Source organism: Salvelinus namaycush, chromosome 15 (genome assembly GCF_016432855.1).
Source record: "Salvelinus namaycush isolate Seneca chromosome 15, SaNama_1.0, whole genome shotgun sequence".
NCBI classification, from domain to species: Eukaryota; Metazoa; Chordata; class Actinopteri; order Salmoniformes; family Salmonidae; genus Salvelinus; species Salvelinus namaycush.
Window position 1 is genome coordinate 3,280,120 of NC_052321.1, and position 24,739 is coordinate 3,304,858.

General features: G+C 46.7%; 1 protein-coding gene across 1 annotated transcript in view; it reads right to left on the bottom strand.

Annotated features, from left to right (window-relative positions):
• pacs2 (phosphofurin acidic cluster sorting protein 2) overlaps window positions 1-24,739 on the bottom strand; it is a 119,578-nt gene that overhangs the window by 44,670 nt on the left and 50,169 nt on the right. The window contains exons 2-4 of the mRNA XM_039009197.1: window positions 8,528-8,615; window positions 4,654-4,743; window positions 1,992-2,117 (exon numbers count right to left, since the gene is read on the bottom strand). Of these exons, the coding sequence (XP_038865125.1) occupies window positions 1,992-2,117; window positions 4,654-4,743; window positions 8,528-8,615 (304 nt within the window). The remainder of the gene's footprint in view (window positions 1-1,991; window positions 2,118-4,653; window positions 4,744-8,527; window positions 8,616-24,739) is intronic.

The following is a 24,739-nucleotide window of genomic DNA, read 5'->3' on the forward strand; positions in this document are numbered from 1 at the left end:
CACTGTGGACTGGTCAACCGTGGTGGAGAGGCCTTCCCCAGGAAAAAGAGCAGAGAGAGGGTCGAGAGAAGAGCAGAGATACAGATGGAGAGAATATGAATGGGAGTGTTTTCTCTTTGACAGTGGGGGGTTCTGGGTCGCTTCGTAGTTCAGCTCGCACACACACACACCCCCCCCGCGCGGAGTAACTATCACTATTATGTGGAGGCAATTAAGTGTCTCTCTCTCTCCCTCTCCGTCTCTCTGTTCCTTAATGTAACAGTTCAACTCTCAGCCCCCCCCCCCCCCCCCCCACCCCCCCATGGGACCTGGGTGAAAAACAGAGATGGTCTAGAATGGTTTGAAGTTAGAGCCACACAGACCCTCTCGGCGGCGGCCATTTTAATGCTTCGTGCAGCTGTGTGTTTTGTTCAGACAGATGGCGTTAAGCTGAGAGTTAGGAGGTAGTTACAGAGGGACTGAATGGGAAGGCCAGACACAGACGCAGTCCCCCAGAGGATGACTGGGGATGAGGAGAGGACGGAGAAAGACTTCTGAGAAGAATTCATTCATAAATGCACCCCAGTACACACAACAAACAACATTGATGCCAAAGAGACTACGCACTACCAATACGGCTGTGTTCCTACCTCAGCCATGTCGATGGTTCCTACAGCCAGGGTCCTGTCTCATTGTGTTCCTACCTCAGCCATGTCGATGGTTCCTACAGCCAGGGTCCTGTCTCATTGTGTTCCTACCTCAGCCATGTCGATGGTTCCTACAGCCAGGGTCCTGTCTCATTGTGTTCCTACCTCAGCCATGTCGATGGTTCCTACAGCCAGGGTCCTGTCTCATTGTGTTCCTACCTCAGCCATGTCGATGGTTCCTACAGCCAGGGTCCTGTCTCATTGTGTTCCTACCTCAGCCATGTCGATGGTTCCTACAGCCAGGGTCCTGTCTCATTGTGTTCCTACCTCAGCCATGTCGATGGTTCCTACAGCCAGGGTCTTGTCTCATTGTGTTCCTACAGCCAGGGTCTTGTCTCATTGTGTTCCTACCTCAGCCATGTCGATGGTTCCTACAGCCAGGGTCCTGTCTCATTGTGTTCCTACCTCAGCCATGTCGATGGTTCCTACAGCCAGGGTCCTGTCTCATTGTGTTCCTACCTCAGCCATGTCGATGGTTCCTACAGCCAGGGTCTTGTCTCATTGTGTTCCTACCTCAGCCATGTCGATGGTTCCTACAGCCAGGGTCCTGTCTCATTGTGTACCTACCTCAGCCATGTCGATGGTTCCTACAGCCAGGGTCTTGTCTCATTGTGTTCCTACCTCAGCCATGTCGATGGTTCCTACAGCCAGGGTCCTGTCTCATTGTGTTCCTACCTCAGCCATGTCGATGGTTCCTACAGCCAGGGTCCTGTCTCATTGTGTTCCTACAGCCAGGGTCTTGTCTCATTGTGTTCCTACCTCAGCCATATCGATGGTTCCTACAGCCAGGGTCCTGTCTCATTGTGTTCCTACCTCAGCCATGTCGATGGTTCCTACAGCCAGGGTCCTGTCTCATTGTGTTCCTACCTCAGCCATGTCGATGGTTCCTACAGCCAGGGTCCTGTCTCATTGTGTTCCTACCTCAGCCATGTCGATGGTTCCTACAGCCAGGGTCCTGTCTCATTGTGTTCCTACCTCAGCCATGTCGATGGTTCCTACAGCCAGGGTCCTGTCTCATTGTGTTCCTACCTCAGCCATGTCGATGGTTCCTACAGCCAGGGTCCTGTCTCATTGTGTTCCTACCTCAGCCATGTCGATGGTTCCTACAGCCAGGGTCCTGTCTCATTGTGTTCCTACAGCCAGGGTCTTGTCTCATTGTGTTCCTACCTCAGCCATATCGATGGTTCCTACAGCCAGGGTCCTGTCTCATTGTGTTCCTACAGCCAGGGTCCTGTCTCATTGTGTTCCTACCTCAGCCATGTCGATGGTTCCTACAGCCAGGGTCTTGTCTCATTGTGTTCCTACCTCAGCCATGTCGATGGTTCCTACAGCCAGGGTCTTGTATCCCAGGATAGTCCTGTTCTTGTATCTCTTCCTCCTCTGCAGCAGGATCTGGAGCTTGTTACCCTCTCTCTTCAGGAAGTGAGGGTACTGAGGATGGATGGAAAAACAAAAAATAGAGAGAAGAATTAGCCAGGTATTTTTTTTAAGTATAGAACAGTGTTTGCATGACAGGGAAGATAGGATGAGGGTGAGGGTGAGGGTGAGGGGTGAGGGGTGAGGGGTGAGGGGTGAGGGTGAGGGGTGAGGGGTGAGGGTGAGGGGTGAGGGTGAGGGGTGAGGGTGAGGGTGAGGGTGAGGAGTGAGGGGTGAGGGTGAGGGGTGAGGGTGAGGGTGAGGGTAAGTCAAGGGGAAGTGGGCCGGATTCGAACCCATGCTGACTCTGACATACAGTATCAGTCAAAAGTTTGGACACACCTACTCATTCAAGGGTTTTTCTTTATTTTTACTATTTTCTTCATTGTAGAATAATAGTGAAGACATCAAAACTATGAAAAAACACATACGGAAACATGTAGTAACCAAAGAAGTGTTGAATCAATTTTCTTTTTAGAATTGAGATTCTTCAAAGTAGCCACCCTTTGCCTTGATGAGAGCTTTGCAACCTCTTGGGATTCTCTCAACCAGCTTCACGAGGAATGCTTTTCCAACAGTCTGGAAGGAGTTCCCACATATGCTGAGCACTTGTTGGCTGCTTTTCCTTCACTCTGCGGTCCAACTCATCCTAAACTATCTCAGTTGGGTTGAGGTCAGGTGATTGTGGATGCCAGGTCATCTGATGCAGCACTCCATCACTCTCCTTCTTGGTCAAATAGCCCTTACACAGCCTGGAGGTGTGTTGGGTCACTGTCCTGTTGAAAAACAAATGATAGTCCCACTAAGTGCAAACCAGATGGAATCGCTGCAGAATGCTGTGGTAGCCATGCTGGTTAAGTGTGCCTTGAATTCTAAATAAATCACAGACAGTGTCACCAGCAAAGCACCCCCACACCATCACACCACCTCCTCCATGCTTCACGGTGGGAACCACACATGCGGAGATCATCCGTTCACCTACTCCGCGTCTCACAAATACACGGAACCAAAAATCTAAAATTTGGACCAAAAGGACAGATTTCCACCGGTCTAATGTCCATTGCTCGTGTTTCTTGGCCCAAGCAAGTCTCTTCTTCTTATTGGTGTCTCCTCTGAACAGTTGATGTTGTGTCTTTTACTTGAACTCTGTGAGGCATTTATTTGGGCTGCAATTACTGAGGTGCAGTTAACTCTGATGAACTTATCCTCTGCGGCAGAGGTAACTCTGGGTCTTCCTTTCCTGTGGCGGTCCTCATGAGAGCCAGTTTCATCATAGCGCTTGATGGTTTTTGCGACTGCACTTGAAGAAACTTTCAAAGTTCTTGACATTTTCCGTATTGACTGACCTTCATGTCTTAAAGTAATGATGGACTGTTGTTTCTCTCTGCTTATTTGAGCTGTTCTTGCCATAATATGGACTTGGTCTTTTACCAAATAGGGCTATCTTCTGTATACCAACCCTACCCTGTCACAACACAACTGATTGGCTCAAATGCATTAAGAAGGAAATAAATTCCACAAATGAACTTTTAACAAGGCACACCTGTTAATTGAAATGCATTCCAGGTGACTACCTCATGAAGCTGGTTGAGAGAATGCCAAGAGTTTGCAAAGCTTTCATCAAGGTAAAGGGTGGCTACTTTGAAGAATCTAAAATATGAAAACATTTTTGATTTGTTTAACACTTTTTTGGTTACTACATGATTCCATATGTTTTATTTCATAGTTTTGATGTTTTCACTATTATTCTACAATGTAGAAAATAGTAAAAGTAAAGAAAAACCCTTTAATGAGTAGGTGTGTCCAAACTTTTGACTGGTACTGAACATGCAGAAAAGCCAACAGACAAGTTTATCTAGAGTGTTTACCAGCAGTGAGAAGGTGAGAGCCAGGTCAGTATTTCTGTCTAGTGTTTACCTGCAGTGAGAAGGTAAGAGCCAGGTCAGTCTGTCTAGTGTTTACCAGCAGTGAGAAGGTGAGAGCCAGGTCAGTCTGTCTAGTGTTTACCAGCAGCGAGAAGGTGAGAGCCAGGTCAGTCTGTCTAGTGTTTACCTGCAGTGAGAAGGTAAGAGCCAGGTCAGTCTGTCTAGTGTTTACCAGCAGTGAGAAGGTGAGAGCCAGGTCAGTCTGTCTAGTGTTTACCAGCAGCGAGAAGGTGAGAGCCAGGTCAGTCTGTCTAGTGTTTACCTGCAGTGAGAAGGTAAGAGCCAGGTCAGTCTGTCTAGTGTTTACCTGCAGTGAGAAGGTGAGAGCCAGGTCTGTCTATCTGTCTAGTGTTTACCTGCAGTGAGAAGGTGAGAGCCAGGTCTGTCTATCTAGTGTTTACCTGCAGTGAGAAGGTGAGAGCCAGGTCAGTCTGTCTAGTGTTTACCTGCAGTGAGAAGGTGAGAGCCAGGTCAGTCTGTCTAGTGTTTACCTGCAGTGAGAAGGTGAGAGCCAGGTCAGTCTGTCTAGTGTTTACCTGCAGTGAGAAGGTGAGAGCCAGGTCAGTCTGTCTAGTGTTTACCTGCAGTGAGAAGGTGAGAGCCAGGTCAGTCTGTCTAGTGTTTACCTGCAGTGAGAAGGTGAGAGCCAGGTCAGTCTCCACTGAGCCACTAGGGGGCAGCACTATCTCATGGGACCTCAGGATCCTCTTGGAACCCTAGGGAAAGGAATCACATCACATCAGACCAGTACTCATTTCCATTATCCAGTCCCTCCAGGATTTGACTGTTTTAATGCAGTGATGAGACACATTTGCATGCCCTCGCATAAAACGCGGGAAAATTGTGACGTTGCGATGGCAGAAATCGCAAAATCTTAGAAGGACTGATTAAAATAATTTAGTTTAGCAGATGCCCGCTATCCACAGTGACTTGCAATCTGTGCATTCAACTAAAGCAGGTGTAAACAACCCCCGTGTGGTTCTTCGCAGAGCATTGATTTAGAAGTCAGTGATAAGATTTTGGCAGCGATACCATGACGGCAATAAGCAAATGCTTGACAAAATAAATTAAGCAATACTTTACAACATAATCAATACTTTACAACATAATCAATGCTCTATAATAGTGGTCAGTCACCAACTGGTCGATCGTGGTCGATCTCCAAGGCATTCAGTCACCAAACATTTCTGTTAAAAAAACAAAAAACTACTATGATAAAGCATTGCGTTCCTATTGGTTTTTTTTTTATTCGTCTCACGCTGTTGACGGTCGGTGCACCCGATTCTGCTCTGCAAGCCGAGTAGGCTAAGTGTTCCCATTTCGAACCATTTAACGTGTCTGAAGGCACGAAACCCCTTCCTTCGCCGCGGTCCCTGAGAGCAAATCAAGTGCACTATAAGGCCTACCGCTGGCCAATCGGATGGCTCAGATGATCATGTCTGCAGTAACGCAGCAGGTGTGAAAGAAAGCTACAGCAAAGTTGATAAGGTGAGATTTCAAAAAAACGTTTAAAACCCTGACTAAAGAGAGACTGTCAACTAATACAGCAAAGAGCTGCTGTTTTTATGAGTGAGTTCATGTTTAAGTTCTCACTCATCTCTGTCAACACTTTGTATTCAAACACTTTAATAAACCATCAAAATGTGTGTTCTTCCTATTTCCACTCAGCGCTACAACCAGCACTGCAGCTGTACTAAATGAGTAGGAAGGTGTATCTATAGAATTACGTTGTTATTAGCGGCTTGGATCTTCTTTAATATCGCTAAATATTTCACTTCCTCTTTTCATAAGAGTAACAACATGAATTTGTCCATGAGGCAGAAATAAATGCAGTGCGACTCGAGTTTCGCCCATCAGCTGGAAGACGGTGTCCCTTTTGAGTCAGTGTCTGCAGAGGAAAGGGAGAGCGGAGGGATGTTGACGGGTACCGCTGATATTGACCATCAGATGCAGGCTCCAACAGCCCAGTAAAATATTTGTATGTATGCTCACTCAGCTGTGCCTGCAGTAATACAACAACTGATCGATTACCGGTGTGATCGTACAATAAAATACAGCCTACCTGTCACGTTCTGACCATAGTTCTTTTGTATTTTCTTTGTTTTAGTGTGGTCAGGGCGTGAGTTGGGTGGGTAATCTATGTTTTCTATTTCTGTGTTGGTTTTCTGTGTTTGGCCTGATATGGTTCTCAATCAGAGGCAGCTGTCAGTCGTTGTCCCTGATTGGGAACCATATTTAGGTAGCCTGTTTTCTGTTGGGTTTTGTGGGTGGTTGTCTTCAGTCTTTGTGTGTCTGCACCAGATAGAACTGTTTCGGTTTTCACTTTTGTTGTTTTGTAATTTGTAGTGTTTAGTTTTTGATTATCATTAAATTAAGATGAACACTAATCACGCTGCGCTTTGGTCCTCTCCTTCTTCCACCGACGAAAGCCGTTACACCACCTCAAATATTTTAATATCTTTTTTTTTTTATGGTTCCAAACAGCAATGAATTGGCAGAGCAATTCAAGCAAAGACAATATGCGGCGATAATGTATTGGGCCTATAGCCTACTGCACAAACCTCACTGCTACAGAACTGGTTTTAATAGCTTAATGTTGCATAGGATTACGTTTTTAAGTCATGTTAAAAAAAATATCTGAGCGGTATTATCTCTGGTTGCATTTTACATTAAGCAATGCTCTACAAAGCTCCAATATTCAACCAGCAGGTACCAGTAGAGGAAGCGGGGGCAAATGATGCACGGGGAAAAAAACATGAGCCAGGTTGAATAGCATTTGTCTGAGAGGATGTGCAGTGTACATACAGGATATACAGTACAGCGCATTCAGAATGTATTCAGAACCCCTGGACTTTTTCCACATTTTGTTACGTTACAGCCTTGTTCTAAAATGTATTAAATTAAATGATATCCTCATCAATCAACACTCAATACCTCATAATGACATCACAATACCCCATAATGACATCACAATACCTCATAATGACAAAGCGACAACAGGTTTTTAGAAATGTTTGCAAATGTATCGAAAATTCAAAAACAGAAATACCTTATTGACATAAGTATTCAGACCCTTTGCTATGAGACTCCAAATTGAGGTCAGGTGCATCCTGTTTCCATTGATCATCCTTGAGATGTTTCTACAACTTGATTGAAGTCCACCTGTGATGAATTTGGTAAGGCACACACCTGTCTATATAAGGTCCCACAGTTGACAGTGAATGTCAGAGCAAAAACCAAGCCATGAGGTCGAAGGAATTCTCCGTAGATCTCCGAGACAGGATTGTGTCGAAGCACAGATCTGGGGAAGGGTACCAAAAAATGTCTGCAGCATTGAAGGTCCCCAAGAACACAGTGGCCTCCATCATTCTTAAATTAAATACGTTTGGAACCCAATGGTCACTCTGACAGAGCTCCAGAGTTCCTCTATGGAGATGGGAGAACCTTCCAGAAGAACAACCATCTCTGCAGCACTCCACTAATCAGGCCTTTATGGTAGAGTGGCGAGACAGAAGCCACTCCTTAGTAAAAAGCACATGACAGCCCGCTTGGAGTTGCCAAAAGGCACCTAAAGGACTCAGACCATGAGAAACAAGATTCTCTGGTCTGATGAAACCAAGATTGAAATCTTTGGCCTGAATGCCAAGCATCACATCTGGAGGAAACCTGGCACCATCCCTACGGTGAAGCATGGTGGTGGCAGCATCATGCTGTGGGGATGTTTTTCAGCAGCAGGGACTGGGAGACTAGTCAGGATCGAGGCAAAGATGAACGGACAAAGTACAGAGAGATCCTTGATGAAAACCTGCTCCAAAGCGCCCAGCACCTCAGATTGGGGTGAAGGTTCACATTCCAACGACCCTAAGCACACAGCCAAGACAACGCATGAGGGCTTCGGGACAAGAGATCAAACATCTCTAGAGAGACCTGAAAATAGCTGTGCAGCGACGCTCCCCATCCAACCTGACAGAGCTTGAGAGGATCTGCAGAGAAGAATGGGAGAAACTCTCCAAATACAGGTGTGCCAAGCTTGTAGCGTCATACCCAAGAAGACTCAAGGCTGTAATCGCTGCCAAAAGTGCTTCAACAAAGTACTGAGTAAAGGTTCTGAATACTTATGTAAATGTGATATTTCTGTTTATTTATTTGAAAACATTTCCAAAAACCTGTTTTTGCTTTGTCATTATGGGGTATCGTGATGTCATTATGGGCTATTGTGATGTCATTATGGGGTGTTGTGATGTCATTATGGGGTATTGTGTATAGATTGATAAGGGGAAAAAACAATTTAATCCATTTCAGAAAAGGCTGTAAAACGTAACAAAATGTGGGAAAAGTCAAGGGGTCTGACTACTTTCTGAATGCGCTGTATGTGTAAGCTGTGTGTGAATGCAGCATTTAGATTGTGTGTACAGTATGTGTAGATATTGCATTCGGGTGTGTTCCTGTCGTACCTCCAGCCATGTGAGGTGTTTCTGAAGGGGAACGCGATAGTCATACCTGGATCTTGACAGCGATGACCACAGAGATGAGCTCCTTATCCAACTCCCTCAGGACCACCAACCTCTTCAGAGTCAGACTGCACAACCTGCACACAGAAGATAGGAGATGAATTACAACTGATCTAATGCACACACACAGAACCCCCACAAAAGACAGACAGAACAGACAAAACAGACACAGAGACAGAGACAGAGACAGAGACAGACTTAAAGAACAACACTACTAGAACTACCTTTATAATATTACAATGTTGATTAAACAGATAATTCACAGTCAAAACACATCCCTGTTAGCCTCACAGTCAAAACAAATCCCTGTTAGCCTCACAGTCAAAACAAATCCCTGTTAGCCTCACAGACAAAACAAATCCCTGTTAGCCTCACAGACAAAACAAATCCCTGTTAGCCTCACAGTCAAAACAAATCCCTTTAAGCCTCACAGTCAAAACAAATCCCTGTTAGCCTCACAGACAAAACAAATCCCTGTTAGCCTCACAGACAAAACAAATCCCTGTTAGCCTCACAGTCAAAACAAATCCCTGTAAGCCTCACAGTCAAAACAAATCCCTGTTAGCCTCACAGACAAAACAAATCCCTGTAAGCCTCACAGTCAAAACAAATCCCTGTTAGCCTCACAGACAAAACAAATCCCTGTTAGCCTCACAGACAAAACAAATCCCTGTTAGCCTCACAGTCAAAACAAATCCCTGTTAGCCTCACAGTCAAAACAAATCCCTGTTAGCCGCCCATAAACATAGAAACCCAAACCTTCATCAAGTCTATTAGTCTGTCAGTAATGGGGAAAGCTGTCTAAATAATTGAATATTATCATGTTGGGTAACGGGATGATTGACAGTCAAACCCTGTAAACCTGTGTAACCCATCATGCCGTCATCAACTGTGTTTACCAATAACCCAGAAGACATGAATCAGAGGATGTCACATCCCAACCCACAAGTCTTCAGAAGTCACTCTGTGCTGATACTGATCACGTCATGGAAAAGGCCAAGTAGTCTGGTGTTCTCAACTCTGTACTTAACAAGTAGTCTGGTGTTATCTCAACTCTGTACTTAACAAGTAGTCTGGTGTTATCTCAACTCTGTACTTAACAAGTAGTCTGGTGTTATCTCAACTCTGTACTTAACAAGTAGTCTGGTGTTATCTCAACTCTCGACTTAACAAGTAGTCTGGTGTTATCTCAACTCTGTACTTAACAAGTAGTCTGGTGTTCTCAACTCTGTACTTAACAAGTAGTCTGGTGTTATCTCAACTCTGTACTTAACAAGTAGTCTGGTGTTATCTCAACTCTGTACTTAACAAGTAGTCTGGTGTTATCTCAACTCTCGACTTAACAAGTAGTCTGGTGTTATCACAACTCTCTACTTAACAAGTAGTCTGGTGTTATCTCAACTCTCGACTTAACAAGTAGTCTGGTGTTCTCAACTCTGTACTTAACAAGACTCATTTTTGAATCCGACTTATTGCATGAATTCAGTGATAGGCTAACTCTCCAATTTCCATCCAAAAGCCACAGCTCTTAAATGGAAAAACAACTAATATTTTGATCAACAATTTTTTTTTTTTAACTAAGAAACTGAGTTGTCTAAAGAGATGCCAGACTGGTCTTTCTGAGAGAGAAAAACACAACAACAGAAATTGGCTAAAGTACACAGACCTTGTTCAAAAAGCTGGACTTGATAGTGTTACTTGATACTAACTAAGGGTGTCTGAGACAAAAGGCTAAATCCTCTTTCACTTATCTCTACTCTGTCTAGTTCTGGCTAGAGAAGGAGAAGAGGGTAAGCTGCCAACATCTCAGACTGGGCAGACTAATACCTTTTTGTCCCAAATGACACCCTATTCCACAATAGGGCTTTTGTATAAAATAAATAAAAATAGTGCACTATATAGTGAATATGATGCCATTTGGGACTCAGACTAAAAAGGGGGTAAAGGGGAAGTGGGCGGCAGGCAGTCCTCTTTACTAGAACAGCATTGTTATTACTGGAGGGGGTTTTAATAAGGCCCCCCACTGTGTTTGGACTCACTTTTCCTGGGAAAATAAACGATACGTTATCATTCCTTCTATGTGACGAACTGCTCCGTTTAACTTTTCACTACATCTTCGTCTCCAATACGAGAAGTTTAGCTGCTTGGGAAAAAACTGGCTTCCAGGGCGGCACAATTCTAGTAACTTTCTACAGAAATCCGAGATTAAAGAGAAATCCAGTCTGTACGCGTCATCATTCCAATCCTTGTCACTCTTGTCGTGTTTCGCAATTAAATGGAGGACAAGGAGCGCACTTCGAGAGTTAGGTGCATGGTGCCTGGTTGTAACACTGAGAGCATGGTGTCTGGTTGTAGGTTGTAACACTGAGGGCATGGTGTCTGGTTGTAGGTTGTAACACTGAGAGCATGGTGTCTGGTTGTAGGTTGTAACACTGAGAGCATGGTGCCTGGTTGTAGGTTGTAACACTGAGAGCATGGTGCCTGGTTGTAGGTTGTAACACTGAGGGCATGGTGACTGGTTGTAGGTTGTAACACTGAGAGCATGGTGCCTGGTTGTAGGTTGTAACACTGAGAGCATGGTGCCTGGTTGTAGGTTGTAACACTGAGAGCATGGTGCCTGGTTGTAGGTTGTAACACTGAGAGCATGGTGCCTGGTTGTAGGTTGTAACACTGAGAGCATGGTGTCTGGTTGTAGGTTGTAACACTGAGGGCATGGTGTCTGGTTGTAGGTTGTAACACTGAGGGCATGGTGTCTGGTTGTAGGTTGTAACACTGAGAGCATGGTGTCTGGTTGTAGGTTGTAACACTGAGAGCATGGTGTCTGGTTGTAGGTTGTAACACTGAGGGCATGGTGCCTGGTTGTAGGTTGTAACACAGAGCATGGTGCCTGGTTGTAGGTTGTAACACTGAGAGCATGGTGCCTGGTTGTAGGTTGTAACACTGAGGGCATGGTGCCTGGTTGTAGGTTGTAACACTGAGAGCATGGTGTCTGGTTGTAGGTTGTAACACTGAGAGCATGGTGCCTGGTTGTAGGTTGTAACACTGAGAGCATGGTGTCTGGTTGTAGGTTGTAACACTGAGGGCATGGTGTCTGGTTGTAGGTTGTAACACTGAGAGCATGGTGCCTGGTTGTAGGTTGTAACACTGAGGGCATGGTGCCTGGTTGTAGGTTGTAACACTGAGAGCATGGTGTCTGGTTGTAGGTTGTAACACTGAGAGCATGGTGCCTGGTTGTAGGTTGTAACACTGAGAGCATGGTGCCTGGTTGTAGGTTGTAACACTGAGAGCATGGTGCCTGGTTGTAGGTTGTAACACTGAGAGCATGGTGCCTGGTTGTAGGTTGTAACACTGAGAGCATGGTGCCTGGTTGTAGGTTGTAACACTGAGAGCATGGTGTCTGGTTGTAGGTTGTAACACTGAGAGCATGGTGTCTGGTTGTAGGTTGTAACACTGAGGGCATGGTGCCTGGTTGTAGGTTGTAACACTGAGAGCATGGTGCCTGGTTGTAGGTTGTAACACTGAGAGCATGGTGCCTGGTTGTAGGTTGTAACACTGAGAGCATGGTGCCTGGTTGTAGGTTGTAACACTGAGAGCATGGTGCCTGGTTGTAGGTTGTAACACTGAGAGCATGGTGTCTGGTTGTAGGTTGTAACACTGAGAGCATGGTGTCTGGTTGTAGGTTGTAACACTGAGAGCATGGTGCCTGGTTGTAGGTTGTAACACTGAGAGCATGGTGCCTGGTTGTAGGTTGTAACACTGAGGGCATGGTGACTGGTTGTAGGTTGTAACACTGAGAGCATGGTGCCTGGTTGTAGGTTGTAACACTGAGAGCATGGTGCCTGGTTGTAGGTTGTAACACTGAGGGCATGGTGCCTGGTTGTAGGTTGTAACACTGAGGGCATGGTGCCTGGTTGTAGGTTGTAACACTGAGGGCATGGTGCCAGGTTTGGAGGCATGATACATGTTAACAGGCTGTAACACTGAGGGGCAATGTAACATGTTAACAGGCTGTAACACTGAGGGGCCATGTAACATGTTAACAGGCTGTAACACTGAGGGGGCATGTAACATGTTAACAGGCTGTAACACTGAGGGGGCATGTAACATGTTAACAGGCTGTAACACCGAGGGGCAATGTAACATGTTAACAGGCTGTAACACTGAGGGGGCATGTAACATGTTAACAGGCTGTAACACTGAGGGGGCATGTAACATGTTAACAGGCTGTAACACTGAGGGGGCATGTAACATGTTAACAGGCTGTAACACTGAGGGGGCATGTAACATGTTAACAGGCTGTAACACTGAGGGGCAATGTAACATGTTAACAGGCTGTAACACTGAGGGGGCATGTAACATGTTAACAGGCTGTAACACTGAGGGGCCATGTAACATGTTAACAGGCTGTAACACTGAGGGGGCATGTAACATGTTAACAGGCTGTAACACTGAGGGGCCATGTAACATGTTAACAGGCTGTAACACTGAGGGGGCATGTAACATGTTAACAGGCTGTAACACTGAGGGGCCATGTAACATGTTAATAGCCTGTAACACAGAGAGCATGGTGTCTGGTTGTAGGTTGTAACACTGAGGGCATGGTGCCTGGTTGTAGGTTGTAACACTGAGGGCATGGTGCCTGGTTGTAACACTGAGGGCATGGTGCCTGGTTGTAGGTTGTAACACTGAGGGCATGGTGCCTGATTGTAGGTTGTAACACTGAGAGCATGGTGCCTGGTTGTAGGTTGTAACACTGAGAGCATGGTGCCTGGTTGTAGGTTGTAACACTGAGGGCATGGTGCCTGGTTGTAGGTTGTAACACTGAGGGCATGGTGCCTGGTTGTAGGTTGTAACACTGAGGGCATGGTGCCAGGTTTGGAGGCATGATACATGTTAACAGGCTGTAACACTGAGGGGCAATGTAACATGTTAACAGGCTGTAACACTGAGGGGCCATGTAACATGTTAACAGGCTGTAACACTGAGGGGGCATGTAACATGTTAACAGGCTGTAACACTGAGGGGGCATGTAACATGTTAACAGGCTGTAACACCGAGGGGCAATGTAACATGTTAACAGGCTGTAACACTGAGGGGGCATGTAACATGTTAACAGGCTGTAACACTGAGGGGGCATGTAACATGTTAACAGGCTGTAACACTGAGGGGGCATGTAACATGTTAACAGGCTGTAACACTGAGGGGGCATGTAACATGTTAACAGGCTGTAACACTGAGGGGCAATGTAACATGTTAACAGGCTGTAACACTGAGGGGGCATGTAACATGTTAACAGGCTGTAACACTGAGGGGCCATGTAACATGTTAACAGGCTGTAACACTGAGGGGGCATGTAACATGTTAACAGGCTGTAACACTGAGGGGCCATGTAACATGTTAACAGGCTGTAACACTGAGGGGGCATGTAACATGTTAACAGGCTGTAACACTGAGGGGCCATGTAACATGTTAATAGCCTGTAACACAGAGAGCATGGTGTCTGGTTGTAGGTTGTAACACTGAGGGCATGGTGCCTGGTTGTAGGTTGTAACACTGAGGGCATGGTGCCTGGTTGTAACACTGAGGGCATGGTGCCTGGTTGTAGGTTGTAACACTGAGGGCATGGTGCCTGATTGTAGGTTGTAACACTGAGAGCATGGTGCCTGGTTGTAGGTTGTAACACTGAGGGCATGGTGCCCGGTTGTAGGTTGTAACACTGAGAGCATGGTGCCTGGTTGTAGGTTGTAACACTGAGGGCATGGTGCCTGGTTGTAGGTTGTAACACTGAGGGCATGGTGCCTGATTGTAGGTTGTAACACTGAGAGCATGGTGCCTGGTTGTAGGTTGTAACACTGAGAGCATGGTGCCTGGTTGTAGGCTGTAACACTGAGAGCATGGTGCCTGGTTATAGGTTGTAACACTGAGAGCATGGTGCCCGGTTGTAGGTTGTAACACTGAGAGCATGGTGTCTGGTTGTAGGTTGTAACACTGAGAGCATGGTGCCTGGTTGTAGGTTGTAACACTGAGAGCATGGTGCCTGGTTGTAGGTTGTAGCCTAAACAACTGCCTGCCATGTAATAATAATAATAATAATAATAATTTGGGGGTTGTTTATATTTGTCCTGTTACACACAAGTGCGTAATGAAAATGTTTCTTGCATATCCCCCTGAGACACCCTCAGGGAGTGGGGTCACCATATCCCAACTCCCCCTGAGACACCAGCAGGGAGTGGGGTCACAGCCAGGGTCGCGACCAGGGTCACCATATCCCAACACCCCCTGAGACACCCACAGGGAGTGGGGTCACGACCAGGGTCACCATATCCCAACTCCCCCTGAGACACCTGCAGGGAGTGGGGTCACGGCCAGGGTCACCATATCCCAACTCCCCCTGAGACACCTGCAGGGAGTGGGGTCACGACCAGGGTCACCATATCCCAACTCCCCCTGAGACACCTGCAGGGAGTGGGGTCACGGCCAGGGTCACCATATCCCAACTCCCCCTGAGACACCTGCAGGGAGTGGGGTCACGGCCAGGGTCACCATATCCCAACACCCCCTGAGACACCTGCAGGGAGTGGGGTCACGGCCAGGGTCACCATTGTACAGCGCCCCTGAAGCAATCAGGGTTAAGTGCCTTGCTCAAGGGCATAGTTACAGATTGTCTTTTTTTATTTTTATTACTTTGTCGGCTCCGGCATTTGAACCCGTAACCTTTTGGTTATCGCCCCAAGCGTTTTCCTTCAAGTCAACATGACCAGTTTATAAATATAAATAAGAATGGGCTAGCAGTTTTATTCGAAAGACCCCACGTCAACATCACCACCGTGTTACAAAGTGGGATTAAAATGGATCTACACAAAATATGAATGAATAAATGAAAAAAAGACTACTATATCTTGATTATTCAACCATGTGCTTTGCTTGTACTTAGCTCCATTCAATTTATTTTTCATCCTGAAAAACTCCACAGTCCTTAATGATTGACAAGCATACTCATAACATGATGCAGCCACCACTATGCTTGAAAATATGGAGAGTGGTACTCAGTGATGTGTTGTATTGGATTTGCCCCAAACATAACACTTTCTATTCAGGACAATTAATTGCTTTGCCATATTTTTTGCAGTTTTACTTTAGCGCCTTGTTTCAAACAGGATGCATGTTTCGGAATATTTGTATTCTGTACAGGCTTCCTTCTTTTCACTCTGTCATTTAGGTTAGTATTGTGGGGTAACTACAATGTTGTTGATCCATCCTCAGTTTCTTCTTATCACAGCCATTAAACTCTGTAGCTGTTTTAAAGTCACCATTGGCCTCATGGTGAAATCCCTCAGCGGTTTCCTTCCTCTCCGGCAACTGAGTTAGGAAGGACGCCTGTATCTTTGTAGTGACTGGGTGTATTGATACACCATCCAAAGTGTAATTAATAACTTCACCATGCTCAAAGGGATATTCAATGTCTGGTTTTAAAAATGTACCCATCTACCAACAGGTGCCCTTCTTTGCGAGGCATTGGAAAACCTCCCTGGTCTTTGTGGTTGAATCTGTGTTTGAAATTCACTACTCGACTGAGGGACCTTACAGATAATTGTATGTGTGGGGTACAGAGATGAGGTAGTCATTCAAAAATCATGTTAAACACTATTATTTGTTTACTGTAAAATAGCATTGTATCTGGTCTAACACCATTTTTTACCAAACTTTTCTAAGGGTTGGTAGCAGGCTGATTGGTCGACTATTTGAGCCAGTAAAGGGGGCTTTACTATTCTGAGGTAGCGGAATGACTTTAGCTTCCCTCCAGGCCTGAGGGCACACACTTTCTAGTAGGCTTAAATTGAAGATATGGCAAATAGGAGTGGCAATATCGTCCGCTATTATCCTCAGTAATTTTCCATCCAAGTTGTCAGACCCCGATTGCTTGTCATTGTTAATTGACAACAATAATATTTTCACCTCTTCCACACTCAATTACAATGCTTGTCTTTCATAATTTGGTCAGATATACTTGGATGTGTAGTGTCAGCGTTCGTCGCTGGCATGTCATGCCTAAATCGGCTAATCTTGCCAATGAAAAAAATCATTAAAAGTAGTTGGCATTATCAGTGGGTTTTGTAATGAACGAGCCATCTGATTCAATGAATGATGGAGCTGAGTTTGCCTTTTTTCCCCAAAATGTCATCAATCCTTCTTTATATAATTTATCTTTGCTTCATAGTGTAGTTTCTTCTTCTTTAGTTTAGTCACATGATTTCTCAGTTTGCAGTACGTTTTGCCAGTCGATTGTCCAGCCTGATTTATTGGCCATTCCTTTTGCCTCATCCCTCTCAACTATATATACTTTTTTTAATTCCTCATCGATCCACGGGGATTTAACAGTTTTTACAGTCATTTTCTTAATGAGTGCATGCCTTATTAGTAACATGGGATAAGCAATTGCATAAATGTGTCAAGTGTCACGTCTGTTTGCTCCTCATTACACACCACAGACCAACAAATATTATTTACATCAACAACATAGGAATCACTACAAAACTTATTGTATGACCTCGTATACACTATATTAGGCCCAGTCTTTGGAACGTTGGTTTTTCTAGATATGGCTGTTATATTGTGATCACTTCATCCGATGAATCTGGATACTGCTTTCAAGCACATTTCTGCTGCATTAGTAAAGATGTGATCAATACATATTGATGATTTCATTCCTGTGTTGTTTGTAACTACCCTGGTAGGTTGACTGATAACCTGATCCAGGTTGCAGGCACTGGTTACAGTTTGAAGCCTTTTCTTGAGTGGGCAGCTTGATGAAAGCCAGTCAATATTTAAAAATCACCCAGAAAATATACCTCTCTGTTGATATCACATAAGTTATCAAGCATTTCACACATGTTATCCAGACACTTGACATCTGTGGTTGTTTAGTACACGGCCTCACATGTGAATCCTTAAAGAGATGGGTGGGGCTAAAGCTTAACAGGGTGTGAGAGATGTTTGAATGGGTGTAGACAAAGAAGAGCTCTCCAGTAGGTACCAAAACATTCCAGAGCCATTTTGTCAAAAGAGAGGTTACAAGTTCATCAACGTTGAAAGCAGAATTACTTCAGCCAGTTGTTAAGAGAGAGAATCCTGCTAAAGCGTTCAATGCCACGATTCAGAGAGGACACAGGGCCGAATATGATGGGTCTTATATTAGTGTCTAGCAGAGAGTCAATCAGCTCTTTAAAAATCCAGCTTCAACTGTTCAGAGCTGCCCTTCATAATGTCATTAAAACCCACATGAACTACGATAGAATCGATTTCCATGTCCTGGTGTAGTACATTCAGGAGCAGCTTAGTAATGTCATTAGAACCCACATGTCCTGGTGTAGTACATTCAGGAGCAGCTTAGTAATGTCATTAGAACCCACATGTCCTGGCGTAGTACATTCAGGAGCAGCTTAGTAATGTCATTAGAACCCACATGTCCTGGTGTAGTACATTCAGGAGCAGCTTAGTAATGTCATTAGAACCCACATGTCCTGGCGTAGTACATTCAGGAGCAGCTTAGTAATGTCATTAGAACCCACATGTCCTGGTGTAGTACATTCAGGAGCAGCTTAGTAATGTCATTAGAACCCACATGTCCTGGCGTAGTACATTCGGGAGCAGCTTAGTAATGTCATTAGAACCCACATGTCCTGGTGTAGTACATTCAGGAGCAGCTTAGTAATGTCATTAGAACCCACATGTCCTGGTGTAGTACATTCAGGTAGCAGCTTAGTAATGTCATTAGAACCCACATGTCCTGGTGTAGTACATTCAGGAGCAGCTTAGTAATGTCATTAGAACCCACATGTCCTGGCGTAGTACATTCAGGAGCAGCTTAGTAATGTCATTAGAACCCACATGTCCTGGCGTAGTACATTCAGGAGCAGCTTAGTAATGTCATTAGAACCCACATGTCCTGGTGTAGTACATTCAGGAGCAGCTTAGTAATGTCATTAGAACCCACATGTCCTGGCGTAGTACATTCAGGAGCAGCTTAGTAATGTCATTAGAACCCACATGTCCTGGCGTAGTACATTCAGGAGCAGCTTAGTAATGTCATTAGAACCCACATGTCCTGGCGTAGTACATTCAGGAGCAGCTTAGTAATGTCATTAGAACCCACATGTCCTGGCGTAGTACATTCAGGAGCAGCTTAGTAATGTCATTAGAACCCACATGTCCTGGCGTAGTACATTCAGGAGCAGCTTAGTAATGTCATTAGAACCCACATGTCCTGGCGTAGTACATTCAGGAGCAGCTTAGTAATGTCATTTACTCCAGCTCTGGGATAGAACAATGAAAGGGGTTGAAAACTTATTGACTCAAGACATCTCCGTTTTTCATTTTGTATTAAATTTTGTAAACATTTTGAAAAACATAATTCCACTTTGACATTATGGGGTAATTGTGTGTAGACCAGTGAAGGGGGGGGGGGGGGGGGGGGGGAAGTCAATTTAAATCGATTGTAAATTTCTGTTGGAACTGTACGTTTAAAATCCTTCTAGCGGTAATGATTCTACTCTAAACTTTGTTATATTTTGAAGTACAGTACACATTCTAGGTAGGGGGGGGGGGGGGGGGGGGGGGGGTGTTTCCACATAACAATACAAGGCTCATTTGAAAAAGAGACTTGGATCTCAATATGGGTCTTCCTGTAAATAAATGGGGCCAATGTGTGACATTGGGATCAACATTTCTAAAATGGTATGAACACAAAAATCATTACCTTGATGCTTTCTCTGTTAAATCCACTCGAGACCATGCTGTAAATCAAGCCGACAACAACAGATGCTCAAACATCCATTCACTGTGGATCCAGCCACAACTGTCTACACCGGTGTAACGAATGACACACCAAAATATTCCGGACATTCCTCGCGAACCTCTTCGCCCCCCCCCCAATACCCCACAATGACAAAGCAAAAACAGGTTTCTAATTTTGTTTGCTAATTTATTAAAAACAAAAAACTTAAATACCTTATATACATAAGCATTTGCTATGAGACTCAAATTTGAGCTCAGGTGCATCCTGTTTCCATTGATCATCCTTGAGATGTTTCTACAACTTGATTGGAGTCCACTTGTGGTAAATTCAATTAATTGGACATGATTTGGAAAGGCACACACCTGTCTATATAATGTCTCACAGTTGACAGTGCATGTCAGAGCAAAAACCAAGCCATGAGGTCAAAGGAATTGTCCGTAGAGCTCCGAAACAGGATTGTGTCAAGGCACAGATCTGGGGATGGGTACCAAAAAATGGCTGCAGCATTGAAGGTCCCCAAGAACACAGTGGCCTTCATTATTCGCAAATGGAAGACGTTTGGAACCACCAAGACTCTTCCTAGAGCTGGCCGTCCGGCCAAACTGAGCAATTAGGGGAGAGAGGCCTTGGTCAGGAATGTGACCAAGAACCCAATAGTCACTAATGACAGAGCTCCAGAGTTCCTTTGTGGAGATGGGAGAACCTTCCAGAAGGATAACCATCTCCGCAGCACTCCACCAATCAAGCCTTTATGGTAGAGTGGCCAGACGGGAGCCACTCCTCAGTAAAAGGCACATGACAGCCCGTTTGGAGTTTGCCAAAAGGTACCTAAAGGACTCTCAGACCATGAGAAACAAGATTCTCTGGTCTGATGAAACCAAGATTGCACTCTTTGGCCTGAATGCCAAGCATCACGTCTGGAGGAAACCTGGCACCATCCCTACGGTGAAGCATGGTGGTGGCAGCATCATGCTGTGGGGATGTTTTTTCGGCGACAGTGACTGGGAGACTAGTCAGGATCGAGGGAAAGATGAACGGAGCAAAGTACAGAGAGATCCTTGATGAAAACCTGCTCCAGAGAGCTTAGAACCTCAGACTGGGGTGAAGGCTCACCTTCCAACAGGACAACGACCCCAAACACACAGCCAAGACAACGCAGGAGTGGCTTCGGGACAAGTCTCTGAATGTCCTTGAGTGGCCCAGCCAGAGCCCGGACTTGAACCCGATCAAACATCTCTGGAGAGACCAGAAAATAGCTGTGCAGCGACGCTCCCCATCAAACCTGACAGAGCTTGAGAGGATCTGCAGAGAAGAATGGGAGAAACTCCCCAAATACAGGTGTGCCAAGCTTGTAGCGTCATACCTAAGAAGACCCGAGGCTGTAAACGCTGCCAAAAACCAGCCACGTAGCTTACACCGATAACTTGCTCCCGGACAAGCTGAACACCTTCGCCCGCTTTGAGGATAACACAGTGCCACCGACGCGGTCCGCTCCCAAGGACTATGGGCTCTCATTCTTCGTGGCCGATGTGAATAAGACATTTTAACGTGTTAACCCTCGCAAGGCAGACGGCATCCCTAGCCACGTCCTCAGAGCATGCGCAGACCAGCTGGCTGTTTACGGACATATTCAATCTCTCCCTATCCCAGTCTGCTGTTCCCACTTGCTTCAAGATGTCCACCATTGTTTTTTACATTTATTTAACCTTTATTTGACTTTACAATGACGCCCTACACCGGCCAAACCCAGACGACTCTGGGCCAATAGTGCGCCGCCCTACGAGACTCCCAATCACAGCCGGTTGTGATACAGCCTGGATTCGAACCCAGGGTGTTTGTAGTGATGCCTCTAGCACTGATATGCAGTGACTTAGACCACTGCGCCACTCATGCGCCCCAAGAAAGCAAAGAAAGTAAAGGTAACTGAACTAAATGACTATCGCCCCGTAGGACTCACTTCTGTCATCATGAAGTGCTTTGAGGATCAAATCACCTCTACCTTACCCGACACCCTAGACCCACTTCAATTTGATTACCGCCCCAATAGATCCACAGAAGATGCAATCACCATCGCACCTCACACTGCCCCATCCCATCTGGACAAGAGGAATACCTATGTAAGAATGCTGTTCATTGACTACAGCTCAGCATTCAACACCATAGTACCCTCCAAGCTCATCATTAAGCTCGGGGCCCTGGGTCTGAACCCCTCCCTGTGCAACTAGGTCCTGGACTTCCTGACGGGCCGCCCCCCAGGTGGTGAAGGTAGGAAACAACACCTCCACTTCGCTGATCCTCAACACAGAGGCCCCACAAGGGTGCGTGCTCAGCCCACTCCTGTACTCCATGTTCACCCATGAATGCATGGCCACGCACGCCTCCAACTCAATCATCAAGTTTGCAGACGACAACAGTTGTAGGCCTGATTACCAACAATGATGAGACAGCCTTCAGGGAGGAGGTGAGGGCCCTGGCGGAGAGGTGCCAGGAAAATAACCTCTCCCTCAACGTCAACAAAACAAAGGAGATGATCGTGGACTTCAGGAAACAGCAGAGAGAGCACCCCCCTATCCACAACGGGACAGTAGTGGAGAAGGTGAAAAGCTTCAAGTTCCACGGTGTACACATCACTGACAATCTGAATTGGTCCACCCACACATACAGTGTTGTGAAGAAGGAGCAACAGTTCAACCTCAGGAGGCAGAAGAAATGTGGCTTGGCCCCTAAGACCGTCACAAACTTTTACAGATGCACAATTGAGAGCATCCTGTCGGGCTGTATCACCGCCTGGTAGGGCAACTGCACCGCCCGCAACCACAGGGCTCTCCAGAGGGTGGTACAGTCTGCCCAACGCATCACCGGGGGCACACTGCCTGCCCTCCAGGACACCTACAGCACAGGAAGGCCAAAAAGATAATCAAGGACCCAAAAATAACCCAAAAATATAATATAGGACAACAACCACCCGAGCCACGGCCTGTTCACCCCATTATCATCCAGAAGGCGAGGTCAGTACAGGTGCATCAAAGCTGGGACCGAGAGACTGAAAAACAGCTTCTATCTCAAGGCCATCAGACTATTAAATAGCCATCACTAGCCAGTTACTCAACCCTGCACCTTAGAGGCTGCTGCCCTATAGACATGGAATCACTGGCCACTTTAATAATGGAACACTAGTCACTTTAATAATGTTTACATACTGCACTACTCATCTCATATGTATATACTGTATTATATTCTACTGTATTTTAGTCAATGCCACACCGACATTGCTCGTCCTAATATTTACATATTTCTTAATTCCATTCTTTTACTTTTAGATGTGTGTATTGTTATGAATTGTTAGATACTACTGCACTGTTGGAGCTAGAAACACAAGCATTTCACTACACCCACAATAACATCTGCTAAATATGTGTATGTGACCAATAAAATATGATTTGATTTAAAACATATCCAGAATATATTAGTTTGACTCGCCAAATAAAAACAATAAAAAGCAATAGAATTTATATTGGCAAAAACTACTGCGCCAGAAAAAACAAATGGGCTTTTTTGTGGGAGAGATCCAGAGAGCTGTGGGCTACGGGGGGGAGAGATCCAGAGAGCTGTGGGCTAAGGGAGGGAGAGATCCAGAGAGCTGTGGGCTAAGGGAGGGGAGAGATACAGAGAGCTGTGGGCTAAGGGGGGGGGAGAGATACAGAGAGCTGTGGGCTACGGGGGGGGAGAGATTCAGAGAGCTGTGGGCTACGGGTGGGGAGAGATACAGAGAGCTGTGGGCTAAGGGGGGGGGGGAGATACAGAGAGCTGTGGGCTAAGGGGGGGAGAGATACAGAGAGCTGTGGGCTAAGGGGGGGGGGGGGCTGTCTGTCAGGGGACAGTAATAGGAGAGATCCAGAGAGCTGTGGACTAAGGGGGGGGGGGGGGGGGGGGGGAGATACAGAGAGCTGTGGGCTAAGGGGGGGGGGGGGGGGGGGGGGGGGTACAGAGAGCTGTGGGCTAAGGGGGGGGGGGGGGGCTGTCTGTCAGGGGACAGTAATAGGAGAGATCCAGAGAGCTGTGGACTAAGGGGGGGAGAGATCCAGAGAGCTGTGGGCTAAGGGGGGGGAGAGATCCAGAGAGCTGTGGGCTAAGGGGGGGGAGAGATCCAGAGAGCTGTGGGCTAAGGGGGGGAGAGATCCAGAGAGCTGTGGGCTAAGGGGGGGAGAGATACAAAGAGCTGTGGGCTAAGGGGGAGGGGGGGGGGGATACAGAGAGCTGTGGGCTAAGGGGGGGGGGAGATACAGAGAGCTGTGGGCTAAGGGGGGGAGAGATCCAGAGAGCTGTTGGCTAAGGGGGGGGAGAGATACAAAGAGCTGTGGGCTAAGGGGGGGGGGGGGGGAGATACAGAGAGCTGTGGGCTAAGGGGGGGAGAGATCCAGAGAGCTGTTGGCTAAGGGGGGGGAGAGATACAAAGAGCTGTGGGCTAAGGGGGGGGGGGGGGGGGGGGATACAGAGAGCTGTGGGCTAAGGGGGGGGGGGGGGGGGGGATACAGAGAGCTGTGGGCTAAGGGGAGGGGGGGGGGGGGAGATACAGAGAGCTGTGGGCTAAGGGGGGGGGGGGGAGATACAGAGAGCTGTGGGCTAAGGGGGGGAGAGATCCAGAGAGCTGTGGGCTAAGGGGGGGAGAGATACAAAGAGCTGTGGGCTAAGGGGGAGGGGGGGGGATACAGAGAGCTGTGGGCTAAGGGGGGGGGGAGATACAGAGAGCTGTGGGCTAAGGGGGGGAGAGATCCAGAGAGCTGTTGGCTAAGGGGGGGGAGAGATACAAAGAGCTGTGGGCTAAGGGGGGGGGGGGGGAGATACAGAGAGCTGTGGGCTAAGGGGGGGAGAGATCCAGAGAGCTGTTGGCTAAGGGGGGGGAGAGATACAAAGAGCTGTGGGCTAAGGGGGGGGGGGGGGGGGGAGATACAGAGAGCTGTGGGCTAAGGGGGGGGGGGGGGGGGGGGAGATACAGAGAGCTGTGGGCTAAGGGGAGGGGGGGGGGGAGATACAGAGAGCTGTGGGCTAAGGGGGGGGGGGGAGATACAGAGAGCTGTGGGCTAAGGGGAGGGGGAGGGGAGATACAGAGAGCTGTGGGCTAAGGGGGGAGAGATCCAGAGAGCTGTGGGCTAAGGGGGGGGGGGGGGGGGGGGGATACAGAGAGCTGTGGGCTAAGGGGGAGGGGGAGGGGAGATACAGAGAGCTGTGGGCTAAGGGGAGGGGGAGGGGGCTGTCAGGGGACAGTAATAGAACTAGCGTCTGAGTCCCAAATGGCACCCTATTCTCTATATAGTGCTCTGGCCAAAAGTAGTGCACTACGTAATATAGGAATCAGGTCTCCATTTCAGATGCAGAAATAGCCCAGTACTAGGGAACCCTAGAGAC